Raw genomic sequence first — 26,619 nt, 5'->3', positions numbered from 1 at the left:
ATCCCTAGTGCAACAACTCAAGCCACTATAGCAACACGTTCTTTCTCTACTTCCAAAAGTAATCATCGGCCAGTAACCAAGTACTGTATTCCATCTATGGGAACATCTGGTTTAAAAAAAATGTAGAGGGAAGGAGGTGGGGGGAACTGGCCAGGACAGGGCAGACTTGGCTCACTTTCCTCCCTTCAACTCTCCCTCTGCTCTGCCTAATTGAATTCAGCTTCTCCATTTGCAGAAGCACAATAGAGACCATTCATGAGAATCAACGGGCTAGCCAGGGAAGAGATCAAGTGGCAGCTTTCAGCTCATTTCAGCTCTTAGCTGTTCCTCAGAAGTACTCATTCCACCGGTTCAAGGGATGATGCTGGAGGAAGGGGGGACCCACGAGGTGGAGGAAGTTGCTGAGAGAAAGAAGGGAGCTCCACTAGGCCCAAGTGAGGGAAACGAAAGCTGTGTGTTGTGCATCTCCAAAGTGGGGGGGCGGGGCGGCAGGAGAAGTATGATGGGTCATTGTTTCAGAGGCAGGAAGGATACAATATAAAGCAGCGAGGCCAGGTGCATACACAGATAGGATGGAAACTAGGTCTCTGAGCACATCTAGGCCTCAGATGCCCCACCTCCCTACTCTTTTACATGTTCTGGAAACACAAGTTTCATATATGCTTAACTTTAGGATCACACTTGGACAAAATAGGTGAATTCCAATTCACAGTCACCTTGCATATCAGCCAGGGATGGTGAACTCCAGGTTTTCCTGGCCTACAACTCCCATAATCTCATTATTCACATGCCAGCTGGGGCTGATGAAAGGTAGAGTACCGACATCTGGAAGGTTTGCCACCCGTGATACAGTGGGATGCTCCGGGAAACCCAGATATCCCTCATTGACTACCCACTCCAACATCATGTGGCATTTGCAATACCACAGAATGCCAGGATCTTCATTCACATCAACACATTGACTCTGGATTAAGAGGCGACTCTCGTTTTTTGGGAAACAGCCTGATTTTAAAGCTGCTCCTCCAGGCACCCCTGAATCTTTCGTTATGACTGCTGGAAGAGCTGCGAGTACAGCTACAAATCTCAGATATTAATGAAACCCTCTGCTGGGCTGGACATATGGTACATGGCAGCATTGTGGAAATCCTAGTGCCTGGCATGACAGCTCTGAGGAGCATCCGTTTGCAGCAGCTGCTGAAAGGGCTACAGAACACCCAGCTGTTCTGCAGCCTTCTGTTGGGCACTGGCTGGGTACAAACCATGCCTCATGCCCTCTTATGTCAGGGGCCTATGATCAGCCCTGGAGAAATTTGCACGTAGCTGTCTTAGCGGCGTGGACACATCGCCATGGCAGCAATTCCTCCGCCTGCCTAATTGCACCAAGTGCCCCAGCCACTTGGCCAAGGTTCTGTTTCTAAGGAGAGGACAAAGGAGCCATTTTGTTATAGCCTGGCAGGGTTGCCAGCTCCTGTCAGCCTCAGAACTCCTAGTGCCCGTTGCCATTGGCAACAGGGCAAGGGGAAGAAAGGCCTGGCTGCAGCAAGCTGAATGTGTCCCAGTCCTGACTTTTGGGGGGCAGATGTTTGCCTGCTTCTCCCTTACTAGCACCCAGCTGGTGCCTCTGATCACCACCTTATTCTCCAGAAGGAGGTAGAGGGGTCAGACACCAGATTTGCCTCAGGCAGGTTGGCTGTCTAGTAAGTTGGATCGACCAGGACTGAGGAGGACATGGGTAGTTTCTTTGCTCAGAGAATTCACTCTGCGATTTGTCAAGGGGGACGTGTTTTCCTTCCTGCTTTGCAAAACTCCTCCAGTACTCACAGCCACAAACTTGAAGAGAAGAGGGTAAGCAATGCACATTGGTAAGGGCCTGGGGATTGCGGAAACAGCAGGCTTTTAAAAACAAGCAAAACCTTTTAAATAGGGTGCTCCTACTTCACCCCACTGACAGGACAACAACCCCCCCATTTAAATCTCAAGATAGGAGCCTGACTTGCATGTGTTTGTGGCCCATAAATTCTTTTAACAGCCCTCTCTGGACCTGACCCCCATACCCCCTTCTCACCCACCTCCGTCCCTGTCATAGAGAAATAAATTGCAGCTTTTAATTTGGATTTGGGAGCACCACTACACACACAAGTGCGGTAGCTGCCAGCTCTTGAAATGGGAAACTCTAATATCTGTACAGGGCCTGGGGTGGAGCCCTGCGGTTGGGAAATAACTGGTGGATCTCAGCCCAATAGCTATCAAGTTTGCAAAAACAAGGAAGGAGAAGAAAACCATCCTTGCCACTTGTTTTTTTCTGATGATTGGCACCAGAAAAAGAAAAGGCTGGTTTTTGTTGGTCCATTGTAAATCCTAGAAAGAACACAGAAAATTCTAGCAAATTTTCTGTGTTCTTTCATTTTAGATGGATATCTGCCACCTTCTGCCACCTAGCTTTCTGATAACTTGTTTCTCCCCCCACCCCTGGCCTCTTTCCCCCCATTTTTCTGAGAAACTGTTTCTGATCCTGGAACCCATGGTACTTCTAGCAGCAAGCATAATCAGAATCTTGTCATTTCTGACAGCTCAGTGAAGTGAAAGATCTTGTACAGAGGCCTCCAGTGGACAAAACGACCTGACAATGTCGTTTTGTCACATGGTAGCATCTCTTGTGCTGTGCGCACTTCTTGCAAAGCCCATGTTCTCTCAGCAATTCTGGCTCTGTATTCACCATATATTTAAAGTGCATTCTAAGCATACGATTTCCCCAAATAATCCTGGGAGCCATAGTTTGTTAAGGAGGCTGGGAACTGTAGATCTCTGAGGGGGTTAACTACACTTTCGTAGGATACTTTGGGATAAGGTAAACGTAAAGTGACCCCTGACCGTTAGGTCCAGTCGCGAACGACTCTGGGGTTGCGGCACTCATCTCGCTTTACTGGCCGAGGGAGCCAGCGTACAGCTTCTGGGTCATGTGGCCAGTATGACTAAGCTGCTTCTGGCGAACCAGAGCAGCACACGGAAATGCCGTTTACCTTCCCGCTTAAGCGGTACCTATTTATCTACTTGCACTTTGAAATGCTTTTCCACAACCACCTTAGTACTCCTCGATCTAGTTCAACCAGAAATGTCTCCACTGCCAGCCTTTCCGTTTGGCTCACCTGCGAGTCAGAGATTTCCGAGGGCTTCTCCGTGAGGCTGCTGCTCTCGGCTGGGATGAGGTCATTGTATTTGGTGACGTCCTCATCCGAGTAGTGCAGGGAGCCAGGGCTGGGTCTCGGCGGGGACCTCGGGAGAGACATGGAAGCTCTGAGATTCCGTTCAGAAAGGGAAAGTGTTTAGCGCAGGAGAGCAGAATTGCCCTTCCCAAATTCGGTCCCTCTCCCCGCACCAAAGCCTTTCTGCGACTGTACTGGCACAGCCTCTGGTACCTTGTGTAGATTCCGTTCTTCCTGCAGAAGGAATTTTTCACGGACAGGCGGCGGTTGTTCAGCTCCAGAGCAGGAAAGCTGCTCTCATCCAGGCTAACCATCTCACCGTGGCCAAGGGCATTTGACTTGGAGTTGCTCCCTAGGGGTGAGGAGGAAGCCAAGGGGACAGAAGACGTCATCATCTTAGGATTCCTTAGTGGCTAAGAGACAGCGGCCAAATTCTCGCCCCAGAGAGAACAAAGCTCAATGGCTTGTTTCAAGCTTCCTGACTTTATTTAGGGGGTGCCATCCGAGGATTTAAAAATGATGGGGTGGAAACGAAAAGGGGGCACAAAAATCCTTTGGGTGAATAAGTGGTGTGGAGTGCCCAGCTTCCACCTCTATAAACTGCTGGGTACAGCCTTTTGAAGCTATGTGAAATACATTATCCTGTAAGGGTAATTTTAGGGGAGCAAAGCTTACTCTCCCACATTGTGTACACACACACACACACACACACACACACACACACACTTTTTAAGCACATCTTGTACTGTACCTCTGGGAAAATCCACATACTGTTCCTTGACTATCTTCCTCTTTGAGATCTTCCGTGGGAACAGTACAGGAGCTAAAGTGAGTTAAGAATTTGCTTGAACTGAAGAAGCAGTTCATATGCTCTTGGTTTCAAGTGCTGAGAAGAGCTTTCTGAGAGGTTAGTTGCGGAGAGGCTGCAGAGCAGAGGGGAAGCCCCCTCTTGCCTGCGCCATTGGCCAGGAGACCATGGGCTCCTGGGAGGCTCCCCTCCCTGCCTCCCTGGAAGAACATCATGGAAACAGGAATCCATGGCTCCATCCATCAGCCAGAGAAGGAGTCTCTAGCAAGAGCTTGCTACAGAATGAACACATATAAGAACTTTGTAGCCAAGAACTTGTGCCTGTGTTTGTTTTACCCCTCCTCCCTCCTCAATCGCCTTTCCTTTCCTGAGCTTGAGTGCAGGGAGCATCTTACTGTAAGCTGATGTGACAGCCTTTTTCAGCTGAAGAGCAGGGTTGAAATAAAGAAATAAATGCATTCTTCCCACCCAAGCAAAAGTCATTTTATGCCTTTGCCACACACCCTCCTAGTCCTCTCTGAAGGCCTCTGGGGTGGGACCATAGCTGGGGAGAGATCATAGCTCAGTGGAAAAGCTTATGCTTCGCATGCATAAGGTCCCAGGTTCAATTCCTGGCAGCTCCTGACAACAAGGGCTGAAATGCTCCAGCCTGAGACCTCAGAGAGCCCCTGCTAGTCAAGAGTAGATGATATTTTGGACACATGGCCCAGTGTGTTAAAAAATGACTTCGTATATCTCTAAGGCTGTAGATTAAGGGCCAATGCAAAACATCAGTCTTTCTACATAGTTCTACAAGGTTATGGTGGGGAGCGGGGGACCCTTTGTGAGCACCATATTGCAAGAAAATGGTTTTTGCCATGTGTTTGGAAACTGCTATATGTGTGATGATGCAGAAGCTTCCTTCCCTGCAGCTGTGTGCATCCATACAAGGGAAGTGACTTGCAAACAATCATTGCAAGCCATTGTTCCAAAAGATGCCATCCCACACAAACTCCACTTCTCCAATCTATTTCGCTGATTTCAGAGGAAAGCTCAGATTTTCCTCACAATTAGAGTAAAGCAAACACCGTTGCGTTCCCTTGCCCCGGTGACCTCTGCAGTTGCCTCTGGCGGTGGCTGGGACATGAAGTCATTTATTTTAAGTGTCAGCTTGGAGTGGCGTCAACAAGGTCATTGACTCCACCCCCCACCCCACCCCCCAATATACCACATTCAGGCACTAGAGAGGGGGATTCTTAGGGTAAGTCCCAGACAGCTGAAGAACAGTTAAAGCTAGATTTTGCATTTAAGATTCCCCCACCCCTACTCAAATAACTGAGGGAGCTGGTTCAATTTTAACTGGGTAATTGGAATTCAGGAGTCTTAGCTCAGATTGGGGTAGTTGATGTGATGCCCTCCGGATGTTGTTGGACTCTAGTTCTCATAATCCCTGGGCGTTTGGTCATGCCAGCTGGGATAGTGACCAGGGCGTGGAAGGAGAACAAAAGAATATAACATCCAAGAAGAGGTGGGTGGAAATTCTCATGGGTGGGCCATTGGCTTGGGGAAGAGGTTTGTAGCTAGGATGCTGCAGGCAGGTGTATCATCTCCTGGTTGGAGCTAAGAAGCCAACAAGGAGCAAATCTAAGGGTGTTGGACCAGTGGAAAGTACAGTGCCACTTCCTGCTACCTACTCACTACTGTGCTCTACATGGGATACAGCTTCAAAGCCGCTATTGAAACCTCTCCACCGTGTTTGTATTCAATACTCTCAAAGGAAGAAGCCTTAATTAGGGGGAAAGGATGCCTCAATACGATGTTGTTAGTACCCACCTGAGTCTGACTTCTTGGCATACTTCTTGCTCTGCCCTCGGATGATGAGGACAAAGACCAGCAGGAGGATGAAGATGAGTCCCACCAGAGCAATGACCACCAGGAACCACCACTCCTCATAGAAAGGATTGGCTTTCTGGGCTGCAAGACAGCAAGCAGCACGGAGCAATCAAACACCCTTTCCCTGAAAACCCACCCACGCACATTGTTTCCTTAGTGACCCTGAGCTGAGGGAGTGTTAAGACTTTCACCTTCACCTCTGTTACCTGAAACCGATGGGGAGGGAGAGCTGGGTGTCCCATAGCCATAGTCATTGACAGCAATGACCCGGAAGTCATAGCTGACACCTTGCTTCAATATGTCCATGCTGAAGGTGTATGAGGTCACTTCCTTGGGAATGTCCTTGATGAGAATGTCCCAGAGCCCCTCATCTAGAAGAGAGAGAGAGAGGAAAAAACAAGTGAATTTGCAACAGAAAATGCATGTGTGTGTCTATGCACCTATAAATTCATTGCAAACACACACACACACACACAGAGAGAGAGAGAGAGAGAGAGAGAGAGAGAGAGAGAGAGAGAGAGAGAGAGAGAGAAGATGGGGAAATAATTCATATCCACCGCCCTGGGAAGTGAATGATGGGACCCATATACAGAAAACCCTTGTTTCCTCCCCCTAAAAATGACAATAATTGATACAACCTATTTTCAGATATTTGCAAAGTTCACATAATTATTCGCAATATTAGCATGATGTACATGTCAGTGATCCTTAATTTTTTAATACATTTGAATAAATGTATTGGTCAAATGAAGTTCAAGCTGATCATACAAAATGGATTTGCAGACGTTTGACTGCATGTATAAGGTTATTAAGTAACGCAAAAGAAATTCCAGCCCTGAAGAGAAGCTGACTGATGGAACAAGGGGTTCTGAAAATGTCCTTGTTCTTTAAAAGGTACGCCGGGTACATAACTGTCCAGGAAGTTATGGTTTTAATTAGTTATACATATCTGATGATGGTGCCAACCCAGAAGATGGGCTAAATTGACTCTTGAGACATTATAATCCCTAAGGCTCTCTGACCCAGAGAGGAGTGGCAAAGACATATTGCTGAGCAGTATGCTCAAGACAGCAGCAGGTCACTGTGGTGGAAGACTCTTGGGTAGACCTGAAGCCAGTGTAGTCTAAAGACCAGCCTTGTTCATAACAGCATTAACATCAATTGAATGAGCTAAAACATTTTTGGAACCTTTAACTTAGGGGTGTGTGTGTGTGTCACAAAATACTTTGCATTTGTGGCACATCGTGGTAATTCGGCAGAGATAGGCAGTCCCCTCTCAGCATCAAAATCGCCGGCATCCAAGCTGGCAAAGGACAGGTGAAGACAGAGCAATCTCTACGTGCCCCATGACTCTCCTGTTAGCCCACAGGAAGGCTAACAGAGGGGTGATGAGGTTTTTCTGTGCACACTGTGGCCAAATAAAATGTCCTTACTTGTTTCACACGACTCTGGGCTCCTTGGGTGATCTGAATCACTACAGACATTCTCAACCTGACCCGCCCCGGAAATGCCATTGTGAGTCACTGCCTCCCTGCTCAAGGCAGGAGATTCTGCTCCTGCACTGTCTGAACCAGGAGTAGCTTGATTGACACTGTTAACACTCGCTGCAGAGATGGTGCAGAATGGTCTTTCCTAAAGGCAGAGGGTGACTTGGAGGAGACTAGGTCAGGTGGGTACTTTGGGTTCACAGAACATTTATTTCTCATGGCACATTTAACAGCTCTTTTGTACCGCATTAGCAGAACTGTACTCAGCATGCAGTTTGGCAATTACTTAATTAGGAAGTCTCTGGGTCCTAACACCGTTGGATGTAGCCTAACAGCTACAAGGGACTGGATATCCAAGCTCTCTCATCCCAATGTGCAAACCTCAGGAGAGTCAGGTCTCCCAACTGTATGTGTCCATTTCCTTGTGTGTCCAAGAGGTCGTTTGTGGTGGCAGATTACAACCTGCTTTGCTCAATGCAGGCAGATTGCTTGCTTCTAACGTGTAAGCTCCTTTAGGGATTGACTTGAGGGGGAGAGTCTCCATCCCCAAGAGAAAGCTTGTGGCTCGTGAAACATTCTGCCTACTCCCATCTCCCTCTGGGGAATGGAGAGGATGATTGATGGACCTGCAGCCCAGGAGCAGGGCAGATGCAAGGGGATAAATCACTCCAGTGCTTTGAAATGGCTCTGGCTTGCTTTTTAATGAGGCTGTTGTGAGTAAAAGGGAGAGAGGACAGGGAAGAGCAGATGGTGTGGCCTGTTAATTGCCACTAAGGCTCGTGCTGAAAGGCTCGTGCTCCTACCCTGCAGTGCTCTTCTTTTCAGTGCTACCTCACTAGGTGATATCCATTCCAGGCACCATCAGATGCGGCCAGGACAGGTGAATGTCTTATGGATGCTAGATCAACTGGCAGGCAGGTGCCCTGCATTTCTTGGCTGTACTCATGCAGGAAACACCAGCTAGGGTCTCTGAAGGCAGGCGGTTCTTACTCTCGCAGTCCCTCAATGCAACCCTTTCCCCTCTGCACCACAGCACCTCCCTTCCCTTTCCAACTGGATCAGCCTACAATATATGCCCGGAATAATAAAGAGAAAAGGCATTCAACTAAGGCTTACTCAGAGAAGACCCAGTGAAATCAATGGACCTAACCTAGTCACGGTAATTAGTTTCAATGAGTCAATAAGACTTAGTTGGACGCCACCCGATGCCTCTGAACATTTGCAGAGCGCAGTTACCAATGGGTAAGCACAACCTCCTGGTTATCTGGGATTAGGAGAGAGAACATATATAACAGAAGTGCTGACTTCCGGGCAGGCTGATGCTTTGGGCACATCTTGGTTTGGAAACGAAGCCTTGTCTTTTGGGATCATGATCTCGAAAGGCCCACTGGACAGAGGCAGCCATATCAGGAACTGCTCTTTTTTCCCTCCCACATTCCAACTTTAGGACTTCTAATGGCTGAGTCAGCCAAGGGGGATGTGGACTGAGTGTAGAGCTGGTACCTGAAGGTCGCGCCTCAATCACGTATCTGGTGATAGGACCTTTCCCAGGGTCACCACTTGACCAGTGGATTGTGATAGCTGAGCCGTACCTGGAGATGAAAGGCTCACCTGGAGGACCTGGAGCACCTGAGAACCAAGAAAGCCATTTTCAGTACAGAAATTCTGCTGTGAGGCTATGGAGCAAGTAACCAAGGAATAATTTCTTTCCTTTCCCCCCGGCTAAATACAACCCCTAGGCAAGAAAAACTGCTAATCACATCTAACAATGTCCAGTCCCCAAAGGGTGAGTTTGTAGGTGCTTTCAACAGAGGTCCATTTTGTTGATTCCATGTGGTTTTAAATAGTACATCACTTTTTTTGGGGGGTACAACATTAGTATATCACCAATCAACCAGGACAGTTGCTCCCTAGAGAAACTCAAGAGTTCAATTCACAATACAGTGGTACCTCGGTTTACAAACACAATTGGTTCCGGAAGTCTGTACTTAACCTGAAGCGTACTTAACCTGAAGCGAACTTTCCCATTGAAAGTAATGGAAAGTGGATTAATCCGTTCCAGATGGGTCCGCAGAGTACTTAAACTGAAAGTACTCAAACCGAAGCGTACTTAAACCGAGGTATGACTGTACTTTGCAAGATCTAAGTATAAGTATATTAAGTGGCAGATAAAGAAGGTTTTCCCTGCCCCCCGCCCCCCGCGGCTCTTAGTTTACCTTCTCCTGGCCCAGTGGTGATGTTGGCTTCTACTTCCGGTCCGTAGGTAAAGGTCTTGGCTCGGATTCGGAACCGGTAAGTGACTCCTTCTGCTAGATCTTTGACTTTCAACCATAGCGGACTGTTTCCCTTCACATCCACTGTTACAATCTTGCTCACACCTGCAGGGCAGAGAGGCAGAATTTAGGGATTAGGCACTCAACCCCATCAATGGCCACTTGCAGCCAGAGAACTTTCCCTGCTGCTAAGTTGCTGCTATTTATCAAATCCAAACTCTCTTAGGCTTAGTTCCTTGTTTCTTACAGCTTACATTATTGCTTATTCCTTCCAACACAGATAAATACCTTAATATGTTGGGTATTTTATATGGGTCTATGTTGCTTGCTGTTTTTACAGGATGAGGAATGGCACATAATATCATGCAATGGTTTCATTGCATTTATTAATGCTAGATCCTTAGATTAGAGGCACTTCAGATGCATGCATGGATGGATGTGGAAGGATTTATTTGGTCAGTTAATAATGTTTCAGCAATAACTGTGATTATGTTCTGACATTAGTAGTATGTGGGAGTGTGAAACCAAATGTTCCTTTATATTAGTTGGATATTCTTTCTGAAACTTGTGGCCTAGTTATTCATTTGTTTTTGTTGATCAGAAAATTATATATATGGAATGGCATATGACCTTATGGGGCAGTACAAGACAGTATGGCCATTTGAGCCTGGGACCTATTTTTCTAATTATTATTATTATTTTAAATATTGCTTTTTTTCAGGAAAGGTCAGAAGTAGAAAAATGATGACACCAGAAAGAGCTCATTTTTAAGCAAGAGGGGGATAGAACATATGCTTGGATATTATCACTGAATTTCACATTGGAATATTGAATACACAGTGTTCGATAAACACACCTTCCGGAAACTGTTTTTTAGCGCTGGCAATCTGAGAATTAAAAAAAGGCATTCGAGTATGTGCAGAATGGCTTTCCATTACTACTGGTATGCACAGCTGACCTAAACCTCTCAGATTAGGAAACAGAATCTGAAGATAAAAAGGGTCTGGGGTTATAGTTAGTTTTTGGAAATTAAGTTCTAATGGTCGTGATTTGAAACATGAGACAGACTTGTTTAAATTGATTCACTACTTCAAACACACAACTGAGTCACTAATTCATGCACGTTCATAAACCTTCACACACACACACACACACACACACACACACACACACACACACACACACTGGACCCTGTCTTAAAGCCCCTCACCATCCACAGGCATGCAAGGTTCATAGATGAGTCGGTAGCCCTCCAGGATTCCATTAGGGAAAATTGGTGGCTCCCAGGAGACGTTCACAGAGGTGGTGGTGAGCTCACTAAATTTGATGGAGCCTGGTGAGCTGGGGGCTGCGAGGAAAGAAAAGGAAGGCGTTAGATGTTATGGGTGATGTTAGGCTTTCCTGTCAACAACATGGCCTCGTGAATGGAAGTGGTCTAGCTACCCACCACTAATCTCCAAAAGGAAAGGCAATCCCTTGAAATATATCAGTCCTTGAATACCGGCGACCTTTTGCACAGCCAGTGACGGAAAACAATACAGAACAATGGCAGGACGGGAAGCAGAGATATCTGGTCTAAGAGCAGCAGGGGAAGGGGGCAACATGGGTTAAGTACTTAAAAACCCAGAAGAGGAGACTATAACCCCCACTCAACCAAGAATTCACTGGAGGGTCATGGGCCAGTGACGGTGGCTCTTCATCACATCTGTCAAATGGGAATATACATGGGCCAAAACAGATGTGAAACAAAGGGAAAACATGAAGAGCCCAACATTGTGTTTCCCTCACAATGGCAATACATGGGCCGGGGATGCGACATTTACTAGGGAGAACCAGCAAATAATAATAATAATAATAATAATAATAATAATAATAATAATAATAAATTGTATACCACCCTATACTCTCATGCCTCGGGTGCTTAAGCCTTTCCTACCCTCTGATTCTCCCTTGCAAATACCATCCACTAGCTGATTTTAACTTCCTCCAGCCGGGCTTCAATAGCAGAAGTTAGAATTGCTTGTGTGTGTGTGTGTGTGTGTGTGTGTGTGTGTGTGTAACTATTGTGAAAACAGTTGCAGGAAGGACTGGGAAGAACTTTGCACACTAGAATTTAGCAATGATGCCAATGATTGCAAAACACTTTGCATACCCATTGTTTATAGAACAGATTAAAAAGTACTGTATACCCAACTATCCCTCAAGAACACAAGAAGACTCTTGATGAATCAGACCAAAGGCCCATCTATAGTGCAGTACAGTCATACCTCGGTTTAAGTACGCTTCGGTTTGAGGACTTTCAGTTTAAGTACTCTGCGGACCTGTCTGGAACGGATTAATCCACTTTCCATTACTTTCAATGGCAAAGTTCGCTTCAGGTTAAGTACGCTTCAGTTTAAGTACTCCGCGGACCATCTGGAATGGATTAATCCACTTCCCATTACTTTCAATGGGAAATTTCGCTTCAGGTTAAATACAGACTTCCGGAACCAATTGTGTACTTAAACCGAGGTACCACTGTATCCTGCTCTCACAATGCCGAATCAGGTGCTTATGGAAAGGCTGCAAGCAGTTCCTGAGCATGAGAGCACTCTCCCCATTTGAGACTCCCAGCCACATGCCGCCTCCCCTATGTGAATCCTAGAGAGGAAAAGCAGCTCAACCTCTGGATACCTCATAGTTTTAAAAGGCAACCTCATCAGGGCAGAATCTCTCTTTCAGGTTCATGCAACCTACGGACAGGCCACCCCATAGAAAAGTTAAGATTTAGGTTTAAGGTGGCAAAGTATGGAATGTAGGAGGGGGGAGAATGGACGATGTGATTAAGGGAGCTGCGGAGACTGTGGATTGGGAAACCAAAGGTGGGCAAAGGAAAGTGCTGAAATAATGTTTAACTAGGCCAAAGTTTCACAAAACTAAAGGGATCCTGGCGCCACCTTGCTGGACCCTCTCCTGAAATCACAGCGTTCACCTCACCACCACAGGTTGGGAGAGGACATCCGAGAAGGGGAAGCCTACATGTGTAGAAATTGCATGTGCATTGCCTTACAAAGCAGCAGGCGGCTGCCTTCAAGGCCAGCTCTAGTGGCAGTGAGACTCCACAAAACTCCCACAGCAAGCCTATTAAATATAGTAAGAGTTTTCCATAGCCGTAAGTCACAGAAGGAAGCGAAGCAGGCAGAAAACCAAGAAATCCCAGGAAGAAAGCTGATCTCCTCAGATTTCTAATTTTCTAGGAAGTCGTTAACTACTTTTGAAACTGTGCTCATGGTTTTAATCTGTCCAGGGACGAACAATTCCCACAAGCTGGCTCTGAAAATGTAGCATGTCTATAGCATGTCTATTGTTTGATAATAAAGCTTCTTCCACAACATGACACAATATTGGGGGGAAGACACTCCCAATGAAAATTTATGTTGCTATACATCTTAGATGCCTGTTTCTTTGTATATATTTTGATTGGGGGGGGCATATGGATGTTTTAAGATGGTCTATATCTGTAATGCCTAATAAAGGTTTGGAGAAAGAGATAAAGATAACAAATCTATGCAGGTGGAATTGGGCTAGGGCTATTGTTTCCGGACCCCATGCTCTGCTGCTGGTTTCCTTGACAACCAAGGCATTTCACAAGTCTGGATTATTTTGGGAAACACTGCTTTGGCAGTGTGAAAGGATGAATGAAATAAACAAACAAACAAACAAGAAAACATCTCATAATGCTAGTTTAGAGAGTAGCTCATGAGTCAGATCCTAAGAAAATCAAATTATTTTTAAAAGGGAATGCTATTACATATTATGCTCGCGAGATTCCCTAGATTGTTTAACAGAATTCACTCCTTTGTACTGAACAAGCAACTGCCCTTCATTTTCAGTCTTCTGTATTTTAGCTGGAAGTGATAACAACCTTGTCAAGGAGGAGGAGGAGGAGGAGGAGTTTTATAAAAACCGTGATAGAAATAAAGTGGTCAAATGATCCAGGTGACTTAAGCAAGTAAGCCAAGCCACAGTTTTCATTGGAAGCGTGGCTGGACCTAGGGATGGTAAAGGAATCTTCTTGTCCAGAATCCCGTTGTTACTGGGACCAACTAGGTCTTTTAGCAAAACAGCCATCCTGGCCTGTATCCTCCATATCTTCTCAAATATATTATTAGACCCAAACAAAATGATTCCCGACTGTATATCCTAACTTCTTCTTTTTCTTAAGTCACAGGTGGGAAGTAGATAGGGGTTGTATTTTTCAATGGTGAAAGGTGTGTTTAAACCTTTCTCTCATGACATTTCCTCCCCAATACAAATCACACACACCAAGCTGTTATTTATCCCTGGGGGGGGGAAATCTACATAGACCTGTAAAGCAGTCTTCCTCAATCTTTTACCCAGCAGAAGTTTTAGGCTTTAATTCACATCAGCCCCAGCGGTAGCATAGTCAATGGTTTGGGAAAAGGGAAGTTGCAATCCAACAACTTCTGGGACTCAGCTACATTGGCAAAGAAAAAGCACTTTAGATGCATTGTATATGCATTATAACACTGTGACACCAGATGGCGCTGTGGAGTTCAGTTTTTGCCAACCTGATTTCTCATACAGTAAAGTTTACATCGCCGAAGAATTGATGCTTTTGAATTATGGTGCTGGAGGAGACTCTTGAGAGTCCCATGGACTGCAAGAAGATCAAACCTATCCATTCTTAAGGAAATCAGCCCTGAGTGCTCACTGGAAGGACAGATCGTGAAGCTGAGGCTCCAATACTTTGGCCACCTCATGAGAAGAGAAGAATCCTTGGAAAAGACCTTGATGTTGGGAAAGATGGAGGGCACTAGGAGAAGGGGACGACAGAGGACGAGATGGTTGGACAGTGTTCTCGAAGCTACAAACATGAGTTTGACCAAACTGCGGGAGGCAGTGGAAGACAGGAATGCCTGGCGTGCTATGGTCCATGGGGTCACGAAGAGTCGGACACGACTAAACAACAACAAAGTTTACAACTGAAACGCTTCTTTGATGTGTCTAGATGAAGCCCTGGAGGGCCCCTGGTTGGGCAAAGCTACTCTAAGATAACTGTATATTTCCCTTTCTGGAGCAAATAGCAGTTCATCTAGTCTGGCCCTTATTTTTATTCATTTTAAATATGTTTATACTGCCTTTAAGGGAGAGGGGGCTCCAAGGAGATGGGCAGTTTGAATAAACTTATAGCAATTAAATGATTAAAAGCTAGTAAAAATAAACCACAAACATCCAACCCAAAAGCATTCTCAAAGTGAAGATCTCTCCCCCCCCCCTTTTAATGAAAAGCTAAATCTAGCTGTATTTACTTGCTATCTCTCATATTCTGTAAAGCACTGGCAACAAATTAGGATTCCTAAAACCAGAAACTCCTAAAATAGCATCTCCTGGAATAAAAACTGTTTGCAGGTGCACAGTATCTCAAACCTCTTTTCTCACCAAAGCCACTGGGAACTTCTAACAGAGAGACCATTGTCTCAGGGCATTAGGCAGAATACAGGTTTTGTTTTGTTTTGTTTTGTATTTTAGCCGAGTCCATTCAAAGTCAGCGACTTGAACCTTTGGCGCAGTCATTTTTAGAGCAGAGCAGGGGGCCTGCAAAGAGGGGAAATGGGAGAAGCTGCCCTAAACTGCTCTGGCCAAAGTCATCGCTGCGATTCTTTTCATGCTCCTTTATGCTGTGCCAACAACAACCCCAAAGATCCAAGGAATGGGAAGCCAGCGAAGCACAGTCCGAGACAGCCCCAACTTCCTCTCTGCATAGCAGGAAATACAGATACAAGCCCAGATCCTCACTCAGCAGTGCCCTTGGCTTAAAGAAGGTTTCACCAGCTAAAGCTGTTGGAGGTGGATATGGCCCATAAGCCTCTCCTTGTTTCCTTTCTTGTGGGCTTTGATCTCCAAACATGTAACCTGAGGATGTTTTGAAGCTCATAGCTGGAAGGAAGAGGAGGGGCACAGGTGACGCAAAGGAACAAAGCAGGTGCCTGTTGAGGGTGGAGCACAGGGGTTCAGGCTACAGAGACACATGTGCCTTTTGTTGGGCATCAAATGCAGCCCAAGGTCAACAGTTCGACGGTTCTGCTGAATCTCAGCCTGGTGGCACAGCAATGTACACAGAGCAGCAACGTTCCAGCTCAAGAGTCAAGCTCCTAGTCAGAGAGGGGCTTGAACATTCAGGAGAACTTGGGGTTGAAGCACAGGGGAGTTGGGGGCTCAGGACCTGCAAGCCAATGATTCAGCTGGTGGCGGCAGAGACATGCTGGGATGCTGTGGGCTGCTCATCCAAAATTAAGAGGACTGGACGAAGTGAATGTTTTATATAGTGGACAGATGAAGAATCGGAAGTTCTTCACTCTCTGAATCTTATTTTTCTAGCTATCTCTTTTAACATCTTTTCTATTCTTTTTTCCCCTTTCTCTATCCCCCCTCCTCCTTTTGTTTTTTAATTGTATCTAAATAAAAGTCTTGGTTTGGTTAAGAAAAAGCAGGGGCGGGGGGGGGGGGGTAGGTGTTAAGCTTTGCATTTTTCTCTATAAACCTTAATAAAAATGATAAAATAAGAGGAAAAAGAGAATGTGGATGAGACCTTAAGACAGGGGTCAGCAAACTTTTTCAGCAGGGGGCTGGTCCACTGTCCCTCAGACCTTGTGGTGGCCGGACTATATATATATATATATTGGGGGAAATGAACAAATTCCTATGCCCCACAAATAACCCAGAGATGCATTTTAAATAAAAGGACACATTTTACTCATGTAAAAACACGCTGATTCCTGGACTGTCCGTGGACCTGATTGAGAAGGCGATTGGGCCGGATCCGGCCCCTGGGGCTTAGTTTGCCTACCCATGGCTTAAGGCTGCAGTTAAGAGGATGACCTATCAATATAGCTGGACCAAAAAAGATTTGCTGCTTATACAGAGAGAAGTGTTTTGGCTACACAACCTCATCTGTGAGACTGAATGAGAATGAACACTTTCCATCGTGGTCGTGCTCATGCTTTGCCATCCCCGGCCCAACTCTGCACATCAGCACAGGACCTGCAAACTGCTATTCGCAGCCAAGTCTCCGCTTCCTCTACGCCATCCTATCCCACCTGCTTGCTGCGTCCTGCCCTTGATAGGGGCGCTGCGGGGCCCATCGCCTGCAGCGTTGAAGGCCAGGATGGTGACAAGGTAGGCGGTGTAGCCGGTCAGATTCTTGAGTTTGACGCCGTTCTCCGGCAGGAAGAGCGTTTTCACCCGTTCTGTTTCGTTCTGCCGCTGGGCCTCCCAGAAATAGATCTGTAGGGAAGAGGAAGTGGGGTGCAGTGAGAAAAATGGGGGGGGGGGGGAGAGAAGAGGAGCACCCGTTTTTCTCTTTGTGGCCACCAATGCGTTTCCAACAATGCTGTTCTTCCCCTCCCGAAATGTGGAGTGTTGAAGGCTATGAAATGAATTACTGTAAGTATTTAATATTGTTCGTTCCTTGGAATCGCTACAGAACTTTATCAGCATAGTCTTGTCCTGCTAATAATTTCCTCAAGTCATACAAATCACGCAGTAGCTCAACCATCTAGAACAGGGGTCACCAAACTTTTTCAGCAGTGGGCCGGTCCACTGTCCTTCAGACCTTGTGGGGGGCCAGACTATATAATAACCCAGAGATGCATTTTAAATAAAAAGGACACATTCTACTCATGTAAAAACACGCTGATTCCCGGACTGTCCGTGAGCCAGATTTAGAAGGCAATTGGGCAGGATCCGGCCCCCGGGCCTTAGTTTGCCTACCCATGATCTAGAACAGAGGAAAGGCAACCTGTGGCCTTTCAGGTGTGGCTGCATTCCAGCTCCCATCAGCCCCAGCCGGCATGGCTAAGGGATGGTCACCTGGTGAGAACCGGATGATGGAGGCTATATAGCAAGTTTGCCACAGCGAGTAGGGCTGCAGAGGGAGGGAGATTTAAAAAGGAAATCCAGAGATAGAGGAAGGGGCAGGTGGAGAGAGGGAGTCCACCGGCATGATGGGCCTGCTAACTATGACTGTGCCCTACTATCCTGGGGAACAGCAGATGCCCAGGTACAATGCTAAAATATTTTTTTACTCTTGGCTCTCTGGCCACCGTCCATTATTTTAACATCTCTCTGTCCTTTGTTGCTCTCTGCTACCCCAGTCCTTTGCCGTAAGTTCAGATACCGCTAAAGCCAAAAACACTGGGTTCTTTCCAACTCAGGGCTTATCCACACTTTACCTTTTCTCCGCTCTTTGCAGGCAGGGTCCACAATTTAAAGCTCCACGTCCAATAGCCCCTTTTGGGCTCCGGAATGACATATATAAATAACTTTTTTTTCCAGGATACAAGTCCTAATGCCCAATAAATGTGTGTGCAAAAAGTTTCGTTCATTTATTCAAAGCACAGGACATAAATCTCCCTGTTACACACAGAGATCAATTTTATTATACCTAGCTCATGCCATTACTATGTTCCCAAAAACTTTTAAGCTGGCCTGTGAAAACACGTTTCCAAAGGCTATGAAATGAATTAAGCACCTCAAAAGATTTCCCCCTGAGGATTCTCAATGGGGAAGGCGAGCTTCTTCTGTTAAATGGGCACATAACAATTAGGAGATGTTGGCCCCTGAACTAGGCAAGACAGCACAGGCAATCCATTTTGCAGCCTTGGCTCATGGGGATGGATTAAGAATGGGGTACTGTTAACAGTGCACCTCTGAGGTCACTCTTGGGTGATATCCAGACTTCCACAGAGAAGCCGGATCATCCCACCAAGCCATGAAGTCAAGGCGCCGGAGAGACGGCAGCAAGTAGGCTCCATGGCAACGCTTCCCGGCACCCATGGAGGTCTCTTAGGAAACAAGGAAGCAGCTTTCCAAAACCGCAGTTCTACTGGCTTGTAAAGTGCCCCACTAGATCACGGATGGGATGCATGAAGGCAGGGTGAAGAATGGCTGCGCAGGGATTGACAAGAGGCTCGTTCCAGTTCCACAATATGGTGGCTGGATGCTCTGTCATCTGCCACAATGCAGGGGACAGGCTTTTAAGCACTTTGCAAAAAAAAGAAAGAAAAAAAAGTCTATGCTGGGTGAACAAATCACATGAACAGCCCAGAACTAAGGTAATTTCGCATGCCACATGGTGGCAAACATTTGCCACCTCAAGCATATATTGTAGGGGGCCAATCTCAGTCTCCTGGAGGAATGCACCTGTTGTAAATTTGCACCTGACACAGGCACAATTTACAGTTTTAAAATGTGCATTTCGAACGTACCCATAAAAACGTAAGGTGCAGAGCATCCCTTAGTTCCCTAGGGACAAAAGCAATCCTGACAAGGCGCAGCATGTGAAACTCCAGTGTTTTATTTGAAGCTCAACAGCATCACTTGCAGGGGAAATGTAGAAACACATTTTCTACCACCACCACCCCCCGAAAAAAAGAGAAAAATTCTTGCTTCTTTCATTTCCAATAGATGTAGGGCTGCTGCAGTCACAGTCCCACCCTATGAATGGATCCAGCCAGAATATCTGATGGCTTAAAAGAAGACTTTTAACTGCTGCAAGGCACTCGTAGGCCAAGGTGGTACCCTCCTGACGACGTGGACCATCCCATCATCCCTGACTACTATTGATGCTGGCTGGGGCTGATGTGAGTGGGAGTCCTACAACATCAGAAGGGAATCACATGTGCTACCCCCAATCTAGCCTGACATGCACTGGCACAAAAAACCCCATTACTGTGAGCGTTTCTAACACATTAGGCTGTAGAGGAATATGGAAGAGGACACTGCGATATGTTTATGTGGTAGCAGCAGCAGCAGCAGCAGCAGCAACGGCAACTCCCTTTACAATCTCTGCAGCGCAAAAGGTTTCGACCCCTATCCACAAATGTCCTCCAGGGTGAGAAGTGCACCAGCCTTCTTCGCCTGTAGCCCAGATCCCTCCCTCCTATGGCCTGGTACCTTGTAGCCTTGGATGTCTCCGTTCTGTGTCTCGGGGGGTGGTGGCTCCCATGTGATGTCGAGCTGGGTGGCTGTGGCACTTTGGATGGCCACATTCTGTGGTGCAGCTGCAGGGACTGAAGAGAGCAGAAGCAGATGTCAGCGAGAAGGCAGGTGCCTGAGTTAACTGATACTCTGACAAGTCCATGGAGAAGCAAGGAACTGTTTTTGCTTTGGAACGGATGTTTGTTTACCCAAGGTGAGCTTCCGGGCTTGGCCACAGACCTGTCTGCTTTTGGGATCGAGACCTAATGACCTCTTTCTGGCAGCTGCCTCTGTATTGATTAAGGAATGGATCTGCTGGCTTGTTGTGTGGGATTGGTAGCTAATGGGTGTGAGACATAGGAAGCTGCCTTATACGGAGTCAGGCCACTGGGTCCACTTAGCTCAGTATTGTCTGCACTGACAGGCAACAGCTCTCCGGGGTTTCAGCCCAGGGAGTCCTTCCCAGCTCTACCTCTCTTTCAAATCAGAACCAGTGAAGGCGGCGAAGGTCCTGTGTGAGTGTCTGGAGGCGGTTGGAGGTTGGATGGCGGCTAACAGATTGAGGTTGAATCCTGACAAGGCAGAAGTACTGTTTGTGGGGGATAGGAGGCGGGCAGGTGTGGAGGACTCCCTGGTCCTGAATGGGGTAACTGTGCCCCTGAAGGACCAGGTGCGCAGCCTGGGAGTCATTTTGGACTCACAGCTGTCCATGGAGGTGCAGGTCAATTCTGTATCCAGGGCAGCTGTTTATCAGCTCCATCTGGTATGCATGAGACCCTACCTGCCCACGGACTGTCTTGCCAGAGTGGTGCATGCTCTAGTTTTCTCTCGCTTGGATTACTGCAATGCGCTCTACGTGGGGCTACCTTTGAAGGTGACCCAGAAACTACAATTAATCCAGAATGCGGCAGCTAGACTGGTGACTGGGAGCGGCCGCCGAGACTATATAACACCGGTCTTGAAAGACCTACATTGGGTCCCAGTACGTTTCCGAGCACAATTCAAAGTGTTGGTGCTGACCTTTAAAGCCCTAAACGGCCTCAGTCCAGTATACCTGAAGGAGCGTCTCCACCTCCATCGCTCTGCCCGGACACTGAGGTCCAGTGCCGAGGGCCTTCTGACGGTTCCCTCGCTGCGAGAAGCCAAGTTACAGGGAACCAGGCATAGGGCCTTCTCGGTAGTGGCACCCGCCCTGTGGAACGCCCTCCCATCAGATGTCAAAGAGAAAAACAACTACCAGACTTTTAGAGGACATCTGAAGGCAGCCCTGTTTATGGAGGCTTTTAATGTTTAATAAATTATTGTATTTTAATACTTCTGTTGGAAGCCGCCCAGTGTGGCTGGGGAAACCCAGCCAGATGGGCAGGGTATAAATAATAAAATATATATTATTATTATTATTATTATTATTATTATTATTATTATTATTATTCCAGCCCTACCTGGAGATGCTGAGATTTGCACCTGGGACCTTCTGCATGCAAAGCAGATGCTGTACCACTGAGCTATGGCCCTTACTTGTAGGCTTGCACTAGAGCTGCAGGCAATACAATTTGTTGCTGTTTTAGACTGCCAGCCTGCTCCCTCCTCAGGCTTTTGTTCTAAGCTCTCAGGAAGCACAAGGATGTACCGTAGGGAAACAGAAACTTGAGAGAGAAAATGGCTCCTGGGAAAAAAAAAAGATGCCTGGCTTACCAGCCTCGCCCACAAAGACCTCCTGGGGTGAGCTGGTGGGGCCCTCACCCACAGCATTGTAGACACTCATTCGGATCTCATAGCGGCGGTGCTTGTTCAGGTCTGCAGAGGTGAGATGCAGAAAGGAGATTGTCATACATGGAGGGCAGAGGCAGAGCTTGTTTCTTAATTTTGGAGCTGCCTTTAAAAGTAGTGGCGTATACATTCCTAGCTATGATCTGGTCTCACATTTCCCTCCTTTTTGCATGCTCCTATCAGCCACCCCCCTTCATGGATCAATGCCTTGTCGTGGCGAAGGGGCTTGAATAACTCAGAGAAGCTATGAGCTATGCCATGCAGGGCCACCCAAGATGGACAGGTCATAGTGGAGAGTTTTGACTAAACGTGATCCACCTGGAGAAGGAACTGGCAAGCCACTCCAGTATCCCTGCCAAGAAAACTCCATGGACAAAGACAACAGGCATATAAAAGTTATGACGCTGGAAGATTGAGGGCACTAGGAGAAGGGGACGACAGAGGAAAAGATGGTTGGACAGTGTTCTCGAAGCTACGAACATGAGTTTGACCAAACTGCGGGAGGCAGTGCAAGACAGGAGTGCCTGGCGTGCTATGGTCCATGGGGTCATGAAGAGTCGGACACGACTAAATGACTAAACAACATCAGACACCACTCCCACAATGGCACCAATTCCTTCACAGCCCTTTGCGAAGCTGGCAGATGGTGCCAGCATATTTCTCCAGAAGGTAAGAGGACAGAGCAAGGGCATCTGAAAAATTAATTGTGACGTCTGGCTTCCAGTATGTGAACTAGCACTTTAGAAAGCAAGTTCCTAGCCTTCGTGGTTCTAAGCAAAATCTAAGCAAGCTGAAGTAAACTTTGTTGTAAAATGAGTCTTAGGCTGCGTACACGCTGTACGTTTAAACCATGTTCAAAACGCATTCTTTCCCTCAAATATTTCAGGGCACTGTAATTTACTGCTACTGCTTCCCAGAAACCCAGGCATGTTATAGTGCCCAGAATTATTTGAGGGAAAGAATGTGCTTCAAATGTGCTTTAAAAACATATAGTGCGTACACAGCCTTAACAGGCCTTATGGTATTGAAGGGGAGATATTTCACGTAAGCAAAATTCTTCTTCTTGAATCATGGTCCTTACTTCCCTGCCCCTACATAAAGCCCCTAAATTAACCACAAATTTTCCCTTTGCTCTCTATTATTCCACTCTAGAAGTTAGGAAAGAGTACCCAGGTGGCGCTGTGGTTAAACCACTGAGCCTAGGGCTTGCTGATCAGAAGGTTGGCGGTTCGAATCCCTGTGACGGGGTGAGCTCCCGTTGCTTGGTCCCAGCTCCTGCCAACCTAGCAGTTCGAAAGCACGTCAAAAATGCAAGTAGATAAATAGGAACCGCTACAGCGGGAAGGTAAACGGCGTTTCCATGTGCTGCTCTGGTTTGCCAGAAGCGGCTTTGTCATGCTGGCCACATGACCTGGAAGCTATACGCCGGCTCCCTCGGCCAATAATGCGAGATGAGCGCGCAACCCCAGAGTCGGTCACGACTGGACCTAATGGTCAGGGGTCACTTTACCTTTACTTTACCCAAATTAACAGGGAAAACCCCATAAAAAGTAAATGTGGACTGCCTTTGTGTTTGTCATCCAAACACAAAACTAGTTCTGTTATTATATTGTGATGAGGAAACTGGGAAATCTACGCATGGGGAACTTGCACTTTCTTTTTTTTGCCAGATTAAGGGTTTTAATTGGAAGCAAAATAAACTATTCTTGGGCAAGGGGGACATCTTGGGCTCTAGAAAGTGATGTGATAACAACAACAAAAACAGGAAAGAGCTGCTGTTCTCCCTGCCCCCAGTCACCCTCCATAGGCGACAGTGCTATAATCTAGATAGGAACCAGATTCAAGAGAGACCAGAGACACAAGCAGAAACAAATGCACAGACAAGAGATGAAGCACCCACTTACTGTCCAGCTCGTATTGTGTGAGGGAGGCCTCAGTCAGGTTCCGCATGGCATACATTGCTGTGGGGTGGCAGATGGTCAGAAGGGAGAAGCAGTCAATGCAGGTTAGCCACATGTAAATAAACATCTCGACAATGCAAGCAGGACTAACAGACATCAGTCGGGGGTGGGGGAGAAGCAGCTAGGAGAGAAACTCAAAGAACACATCAATGAACACCGAGAAGTCTCCAACAAAGTATTGGGAAAGGGGGGGAAATATCCCAGAGAGGGGATGGACAAATCTGACCAGAAAGAGTTTATGCCCGTTCAGCCCGGACACTGAGATCCAGCGCCGAGGGCCTTCTGGCGGTTCCCTCACTGCGAGAAGCAAAGCTACAGGGAACCAGGCAGAGGGCCTTCTTGGTAGTGGCACCTGCCCTGTGGAACGCCCTTCCAGCAGAGGTCAGAGAGATAAGCAACTACCTGACATTTAGAAAATACCTAAAGGCAGCCTTGTTTAGGGAAGTTTTTAATCTGTGATATTTGATGTATTTTAATGTTTGTTGGAAGCCGCCCAGAGTGGCGGGGGACGGGGATGGACCCAGCCAGATGGGCGGGGTATAAATAATAAATTATTATTATTATTATTGGCATCATGATAGCATGGGTGACAGATCTTACCAAATGACTCAAGAGCCCATTGCCACTGGATCCAGCAGTTCCACAAAAAGGAAAAGTCTCTCTCAGAGAGAGACACCCTGGCACTAAAAAGGCCGAGCTGATAGGGCCGAATATACCAACCACTTGCTAAGATCAATGTTTTCCATTTCAAGCGCACTGGGAACAACAATGTATTATTCTAGGGCAGTTTCTGAATGTTTGCAGTGCTGGTTTATGACTGCAAGGGAAAAAGCTTGCCAAGTCACTTTTGTTACTGGAGAAAGCAGTGGGTACACTGGTGCTAAATCTTGGGCAGTACTTAGTCCCAGTGCTTGTTATGGGCGGCTTGCTCTGGAATGATGGTGCCCATGCTAGTGTTTGTTGGATTGTTTTTGTTTTCTTGCTGCAGGGTAAGTTCAAGGCAGTGGGCAGGGCTAAATTCTCACTTTCTCCAGTTCCCAGAACCCTCGCTGCTCACAAGCATACTCACAGGTGAGTTCTGCCCATTTTGCCCTGGGGTTGCCGATACTGCGTGCAGTGAATCCTCGCACCCCTTCATATGCCAGCTCCCGGTAGCGGATGCGAAAACCTAGCAAGATGCCATTGATTCTGTCCTCAGATGGAGCCTACGGAAGGAGAAACAGATAAATCAACGAGGGACTCACACACAATATTTGCTTCCCCTTGCACAGCTGTCACTTGTGAGACCAGCTTCCAACAAAAGGATTCTGTCCCATATTACACCTGCTTTATAATACTGTCACCTCCCATTGCCCAGTCAAAAGCTGGAAGTGGTGCTGAAATGCCAGGGCTTCCCTGCCCTGTCACTGCCAGGAGGGAAGCACCACTGGAGACCGGCAAAAGGCGCCTCAGCATCTTTATATGCTCTTTGCCTTGAGGAATGGATGGGGTGGGTGTACTAGCCAAACCACTGATGCCTACCTCAAGCCAATATTTCACACTGGTTTGGTTAAACATTTCTGTTTCCCACTTTTCAGATCCTCACGTAGCCTTCCACCCGCCCCCCTTGCTGCAACACGCAGGCAAACTCAACAGAGCTCACAGTTTCATCACCCAAAGTCACCTGTCCCATTTTGACAGTAAAACCTTCTTTTTGTGGGTGGAATAAAGAATGCTAAGCTGGGGCTAAAGTGCGGAAACTAGGTATATATTTGTGCATAAATAGACATGGTTGCAAATCTTATGACCGTTTTCAAACTCAACTTTCTAAGACCATGCTCAAGATCAGGTATAGGCAAACTCGGCCCTCCAGATGTTTTGGGACTACAATTCCCATCATCCCTAGCTAACAGGACCAGTGGTCAGGGATGATAGGAGTTGTAGTCCCAAAACATCTGGAGGGCCGAGTTTGCCTATGCCTGCTCAAGACAGAGACACTACCAGATTTGCTGGCCATCAGAAATAAGCTTAGAATGCCACCCAGAACCACTGCACAGCACACTCATATTTCATTGGCCGGAAGCTTTCCTCAAGACAGCAAGAACGCCTGAACATTCCAGCTCTCCTACTCAGAGTTCCAATGGAGGAGAAAGAAAAAGGTACATTACCCTACCTGCCAGCGGATCAGTACAGATGTGGTGGTGTGTGGGGTCACTGACAAGATAGTGGGAGCTTCCTCTGGGGCTGAGAGAAGAGAGAAAAAAATGAGTCAAGTGCAAGAAGATCTAAGCTGTTCTTACACAGAGCCCTGAGAAATGGCAGGCTACTTGTTGCACTCAGTTGACAACTTGCCATTGGTGGTAAAGGTCAAAATTGGTTATCATTTTAGATTGGTGGATTTTGCAATTCCGAAGCAGGGAGACAATGGTTTTTGATGACAGAACATTTCCACAATGTGGAATATCTTGGGTCCAGTTGGTACTGGGTGCCCTGCACAATCTGCTCTGCCCATCACCCCCCCCCCCCGCGTTAGGTTTCTATTCCTCTCACTGTGCAGGTCACATGCCTGTGTTATGCATTCCAGCAAAGATTGTTGGAATCACAGGAGCGGATGTTTGCTGTATTCTGTTTCCGTTTGTTCTTCTTTCTTTTTTTTCTTTGGTCTTCTCTCAGCGAGAGAAGACATGTTTTCTTTTGTTCTGCCTTATGCTTAATAAAGTAGCTTTTAGTACACAACCTCAGCCTGGCTCCGTCTGCATTTTATCTGCTGGACTCTGAATATGTGCTCAGTGTCTCCAAGACATGAGTCATAATAAATCGTTGGGAAGGGCTGTTGGAACTCCCTAGAGCTGCACGCTGCATGCTGATGGGAAAGACGGGCTGGATTCCTTCCTGTATTATGCATGTGGATCATTTCTGTTTACTCGAATTACAGTGGTAATAATAATAATAATAATAATAATAATAATAATAATAATAGTAATAATAATATATTTATACCCCGCCCATCTGGCTGGGCTTCCCCTGCCACTCTGGGCGGCTTCCAACAAACATTAAAATACATCAAATATCACAGATTTAAAACTTCCCTAAACAGGGCTGCCTTTAGATATTTTCTAAATGTCAGGTAGCTGTTTATCTCTCTGACCTCTGATGGGAGGGCGTTCCACAGGGCGGGTTCCACTACCGAGAAGGCCCTCTGCCTGGTTCCCTGGTACCTTGGTTCTCGAACTTAATCCGCGGCTTCCGATTGGCTGCAGGAGCTTCCTGCACTCAATCAGAGGC

General features: G+C 46.8%; 1 protein-coding gene across 4 annotated transcripts in view; it reads right to left on the bottom strand.

Annotated features, from left to right (window-relative positions):
* SDK2 (sidekick cell adhesion molecule 2) overlaps window positions 1–26,619 on the bottom strand; it is a 334,547-nt gene that overhangs the window by 5,617 nt on the left and 302,311 nt on the right. For 2 of the 4 annotated variants that reach the window (XM_060271954.1, XM_060271955.1), the window contains exons 32-44: window positions 25,508–25,578; window positions 24,425–24,560; window positions 23,299–23,355; window positions 21,320–21,421; window positions 19,601–19,716; window positions 16,744–16,930; window positions 10,854–10,991; window positions 9,587–9,748; window positions 8,874–8,999; window positions 6,090–6,254; window positions 5,824–5,964; window positions 3,417–3,555; window positions 3,147–3,273 (exon numbers count right to left, since the gene is read on the bottom strand). In XM_060271954.1, coding sequence (XP_060127937.1) covers window positions 3,147–3,273; window positions 3,417–3,555; window positions 5,824–5,964; window positions 6,090–6,254; window positions 8,874–8,999; window positions 9,587–9,748; window positions 10,854–10,991; window positions 16,744–16,930; window positions 19,601–19,716; window positions 21,320–21,421; window positions 23,299–23,355; window positions 24,425–24,560; window positions 25,508–25,578 — 1,667 coding nt within the window. Of the gene's footprint in view, window positions 1–3,146; window positions 3,295–3,416; window positions 3,556–3,954; window positions 4,027–5,823; window positions 5,965–6,089; window positions 6,255–8,873; window positions 9,000–9,586; window positions 9,749–10,853; window positions 10,992–16,743; window positions 16,931–19,600; window positions 19,717–21,319; window positions 21,422–23,298; window positions 23,356–24,424; window positions 24,561–25,507; window positions 25,579–26,619 lie in introns of all 4 variants that reach the window. The other 2 variants (XM_060271952.1, XM_060271953.1) reach the window with 2 other exon arrangements.

This window comes from Zootoca vivipara, chromosome 2 (genome assembly GCF_963506605.1).
Source record: "Zootoca vivipara chromosome 2, rZooViv1.1, whole genome shotgun sequence".
NCBI classification, from domain to species: domain Eukaryota; kingdom Metazoa; phylum Chordata; class Lepidosauria; order Squamata; family Lacertidae; genus Zootoca; species Zootoca vivipara.
Note: the sequence above shows the minus strand (reverse complement) of the source record. Positions and strands in the feature narration are given on the sequence as shown.